The sequence below is a fragment of the Aplysia californica genome, unplaced genomic scaffold (genome assembly GCF_000002075.1).
Source record: "Aplysia californica isolate F4 #8 unplaced genomic scaffold, AplCal3.0 scaffold00350, whole genome shotgun sequence".
NCBI lineage: Eukaryota > Metazoa > Mollusca > Gastropoda > Aplysiida > Aplysiidae > Aplysia > Aplysia californica.
In genome coordinates, this window is record NW_004797620.1 from 340,514 (window position 1) to 345,767 (window position 5,254).

The 5,254-nt window shown below is 38.7% G+C and overlaps 1 protein-coding gene across 1 annotated transcript in view; it reads left to right on the forward strand.

Moving 5' to 3' along the window:
* Positions 1–2,282, forward strand: part of LOC101850183 (uncharacterized protein DDB_G0283697) — a 49,379-nt gene extending 47,097 nt beyond the window's left edge. The window contains exon 2 of the mRNA XM_005102933.2: positions 456–2,282. Within this exon, the coding sequence (XP_005102990.1) occupies positions 588–2,201 (1,614 nt within the window). The 5' untranslated portion in view covers positions 456–587 and the 3' untranslated portion in view covers positions 2,202–2,282. The remainder of the gene's footprint in view (positions 1–455) is intronic.
* The last annotated feature ends 2,972 nt before the right edge of the window (positions 2,283–5,254 follow it).

The window sequence follows — 5,254 nt, forward strand, 5'->3', positions numbered from 1 at the left end:
CACACACACACACACACACACACACACACACACACGCACCTACACACACACACACACACACAAAGTAGACATATTTAAGAATGTTCTAAACGTACACAAAATCACAATGAAATTAAATTCGAAGAAACAGTAAAGATGTTTTTCTTTAAAGCAAATCGAAAACAAGGAAATAAAAAACAGAAACAAAACAAAAAACAAAAAAAACAAAAAACAAAGACCAAAAAAATAAAGGAAAAAATTAACAATTTTTATCCGAGGCAATGAGTTTACACAATGACTAGAGTAACGATGGAGTAACGAAGAGTGAGGCAGTAGACCAAAATTCAAAATGAACTGGTCATGCGACCGAGCTCTGTAAAAATAGGATTTGAACAAATAGAACTTTAACTTTCGACCCAATACATTACTATGTGAAAAATATTGTTTATTCTGCTTTATCTTGTCATTCTATTCAGGGTGTTCACGCTCGCTGCTGCCGCGATCGAAATTGGAGGGAGAGCTAGAAAATCTACGATGGTAGATTGCCACACACTCATGACATAAATTTCTCAACGCCTTGAATGTGAGGGCAAGCTCAAACTTCTTTCATGGAGCCAGAAGAGCTACCCCATGAGGAGAACGGGGAGGAGGATGGTTTGGAAATTAAAAAATCAAAGAAATCAAAGAAAAAGAAATCGAAAAAGAAGAAAAAGAACAAAGGTAAAAACCCAGAAGATGGGGAAGAGAATCATGAGGATCATGAGGATCATGAGGATCATCAAGTGGAGCAAGAAGCAGATGCTGACAGTGAAGACCACCTGGACCTCGAGTACACCGCTGACATTGTTCCCAGCAATGAGATTCTGGGTGATTACAGTTCTGAACAGGAGGATGATGCTGAGTCGGTTGGGGGCGCCTCCAGTCGGTTCAGTCTTGGAGAAACGGGTCAAAATCCTGAGTCTGGAAAGTTGCCGCCATCAGAGAGTGAAGCGTCCTTGGAATTACAGACTTCGGACACAACACACGAACCAGAACACGTGTATTCAGGCACAGAGGGATATCAGTGGGAGGAGGAGGAGTGGAAGGCAGACCCGGATCATGTGGAGGAGCAAGGAGATGATCATGGCTTAGATCAACTGGACGAGAAGGAGGCTATTCCAAGACCTACCAACATGGATGGAAATCAAGATGCCACGTTGACCTCCGCAGGCATTGATGAGAAAAATAGTAACCCTACTGAGCGAAATTCTTTGAAAGAAGACCGAAGGCGAACGCAGTCTTTTCGTAATTCTAAGGCTGGTGATCCACACCATAGACATAGTTCAAATACGGAAAGCAAAGCACAAACTGTTGGACAGATGGATGGTGTGCAACCGAATGAACAAACTCAAATTGATAAGCCACACGATGCCATAGCTTCGAAAACAAAACCACACGAAGGCCGCTCTAAAACGTTTAGTCTGAGGAGCAAAGCGTCACGAGACTCTCATGAAGAACAGCGCCGCCCCTCTGGAGCAAGTTTGCCTAGAAGCTCGCAGAGACAGTCAAATGCAAGTCTTACAGGAGACCGGCAAGGGTCATATCACAGAGGTTCGCGTGATAGAGCAAGCTCTTCCCACTACAAAGACTCACAGAAACCGTCCACAAGAGCCTCACACGCCCCGAGCACTTACTCAAAGGACGGGATCCCGCGGATTGAATTGAAGTCACCTAGTGACACAGCGAGGGACTCACAAAAAGGGCATCCACACAAAGGATCAACAAGAGGATCTACCAGAGGATCTTCTTTCAGAAATTGTACCAAGAGAACTGAATCGTCTTGCAGCAACAAGCACGAGAGGGCTTCAGGCCAAGACGACCTTCAAGATGAGCGAGCTTCAGCATTTGGCCCACAGCGGCATTCCAAGCACAGTGTGTGCCAGCGACAGAGTTCTGTTGGTGTGGAGTGTAGACACTCCTCAATATCTCAGCATAGAGAATATGGCGCTTCTAGGTCAGACAACAGTTCATCGCTTTCTGGACGCCAATCGAGGCGTGGAACGGAACATGCTTACAGACAGAAGGCGAAGAAGACGATCTATTTCTTAGCAAGGACACCGAAGACGCCAGGGGCCGCATGCCTCAACGCGTTGATAGCCTTCTCTTTCTTTCTTATCGCTTTCACCCTCTGCCAAACTGTAGGCTTTTTAGTGTCGTCCATGATAAAGAGCTCGCGATTATAGTTTTGCAACGATACAACTGTTTTAAATGGCAGTATCAATGTCAGAGAAATAAACACAATATGAATTAATGTTTAAGTAACAGAAAAATAAATCAATGAAAAACTGAAAGAAAGATGTCAAGACTTTTCAATCTTTGAAAAAAAAATGAAACAATAGTTTTTTAGTATTCTATTGGTCAGGGTTTTTTTTCTCAGTGTCAGTATGATAATAATGCATTAAATATCTATCTATCTATCTATCTATCTATCTATCTATCTATCTATCTATCTATCTATCTAATCCTTCTATTCACCACAGACATTCTCACACATTTATACGATCATTTTACACATGCTCATCAGTATCCACTTTTATCATTATTATACCGGTTGTACATCCTGTTTTCTTGCGAGAACTCACTCCGGATGAGGAATTGGTTACAGAGTGTGTGAGAAGTAGGGGTGGTGTTTTGCGGGGAGGGGAGGAGGGGGCGGTTGATGGGAAGACAGGAAGAGGAGCAATGACTTCGATTTGAAAATCCATGTCTACCTATCTTCTTAGTAACCTGTGATAGCTGTAAAGCACAATCGTAGAGCATGCTGTAGAAAAAGGATACATACGCTATATAATAAATGCAGTTCTTCTTCTTCTTCTTCTTCTTCTTCTTCTTCTTCTTCTTCTTCTTCTTCTTCTAATGATGACTACTATTCACGCCCCCCTCCCCCCCAACAAAAAGATTTCTATTCCTCGGATACACAAAGGTTCAAATCTGTACCATTTTTTTAACTGCTTCAACAATACTGTCGACTGATGTTGTCCGAATATAAAGTACATAACCTGTGTCTAACTATAGTATAGACCCTCATTATTATTATTATTATTATTATTATTATTATTATTATTATTATTATTATTATTATTATTTTTATTATTATTAGTAGTAGTATTGTTATCATTGTTATTATCATTACTGTGAATATACATGAAATGATTATTACAATGATAATTGTTATGACTATTGTGATTTTGATTGTGTTTATGAATAATATGATTTTTGCTGTTGTTTCTATTACCATTATTATATTTAAACATTATTATTATTATTATTATTATTATTATTATTATTATTATTATTATTATTATTATTATTATTATTACTCTTATCATTATTATTATTATTATTATTATTATTATTATTATTATTATTATTATTATTATTATTATTGTTGCTGTTTTTGTTGTTGTTATCATTGTTTTCATGACTACTATTTTTATTATGAATTCATTCTTTTATTTCTTTTTTACAATTCTGAATATTTTTTTGGGACCCGTGCTGTTTTTACCCGTCATCACAGGGCGTTGACTACCAACCAGACCCGTATATTGTCAGTACACTGTTCAACTGTTTTAAAGCCAGAAAGCCAATCGGTTTGTTTGGGGGGGGGGGGGGTTTCGTCATTTTTAGAGTAAAAATAATCTTTCCTGTTCCTTTAGAATGTGTACTTCTTTTTCTTTTTGCTTTTTTAACCCTTTAGAATTTGACATTTGAGGAAAAATATCGTGGCACATCTTCACATAAAGCCATCGCCACATTATGTTTGGAAACTTCCATAGATAAACGCAAAATGTGGGGCTCAGTACAACCTACATCCGAACGGCTGGCTGGGGATAATAATAGTCTTATAATTTGAGGGTAGATGAGATGGGAGTGGGTAAATTATATCTACAGCACTGTCCTAATTTTGTGACTACCGTATTAAGGAAATCAGGCAGATTGCTTTACTAGGTTTAATATTGTAAAAGTGTTCTGCTGTTTGAGAGCTCCCTTTGTTGCTGTTAAACAGTCTCCTGAACAAACTGCGAAGTTTGAGAAGAATGCTTATCAAGTTCAAGGTATAGAAATGACGTGCTTTAAGTTAGAATGTATGTGGAACGTTTCAAAACACTACTCACAATAGTTTTAAAATCTGAGCGTGAAAAAAGTGTGGTATGGCTTTAACAGCCCTTTCAAGACATTCAGGTCATTCAAGGTGCCTGATCTAACACAACCTCTGCCTTTACCTGGTAGGTGGTCGGAGGATGCTCTGTTTTGATTTCCTTCGTTTTCTTATCAGACGTCTTTTGTCATTATCTCCCATTGTCTTCTTTTTTATGTTACTCTCAACTAACACCTCTACTCTTTGGCACTTACTTTTATGCCCTATTTGTGTTGCAGTTACTGATAACTTTTTTATTAAGTGTGTGGTTTGCAGGTGCTTTGGTATGGTTTGCTCCTTCTCTCCTTTCAAACGTCTATCGTTCTTACATTAAATCTCTCTTCCTCCTGTTTTTATTTTGGTGTTTGTTGGGCTCTTGGAACACCTCTAGTCTTTGGCATTTATATGACATAACTGTGTTTCAAGTGCCGTAAAACACTTACTAAAACTAAAATCAAAAACACTCAGACATCCCAAGTACAAGGACGTACTGATAGGGGTCGGATTTAGGCATTTCTGCTTAGCAAATTCTCCACTGAAGCATCAGAATGCCAATTAAGCTCTGAGCTGGGTGCAAAAGTAGTAGGTTACTTAGCTTGGATTAATTCAACAGGCCGGAGCGCTCATTAAGAAACTCGTTGAGACCGTATTCGAGTACTGCCACGCGAGTCTTTGATCTATCAAACAGGTCCGCTGAACTGAACTATTAATCTACAAAATCTTAAGTCACGTCGCGGTGGAATCATGAAATCGTTAGTGTTTGGGCATTTGGGTTTATTCATGTCATTTTAAATCTTGACGGGGGTTTTTGGGGCCTTGATTTTGTTGGAACAAGATCATTTATCTATCTCGAATAGAAGTTGAGTTATTTGCGAGTAAAGGAAGTGGGGTATGCCAGGTATCATAGATTTACCTTCCAAGAAAATGACTGCTAATGTTCATAGAATTCCAAAGGATTGAGTGTCCTTAGAAACTGCAAATGTGCATTCTTCCACTTCAATATTTTGAGGAGCGTCCGATTTCACAACGATGCGACAGATGCGTATCGTGTTAATTATTTTGCAAATGTCTTCTAAAGCTAGTATATTTTTACTTCTA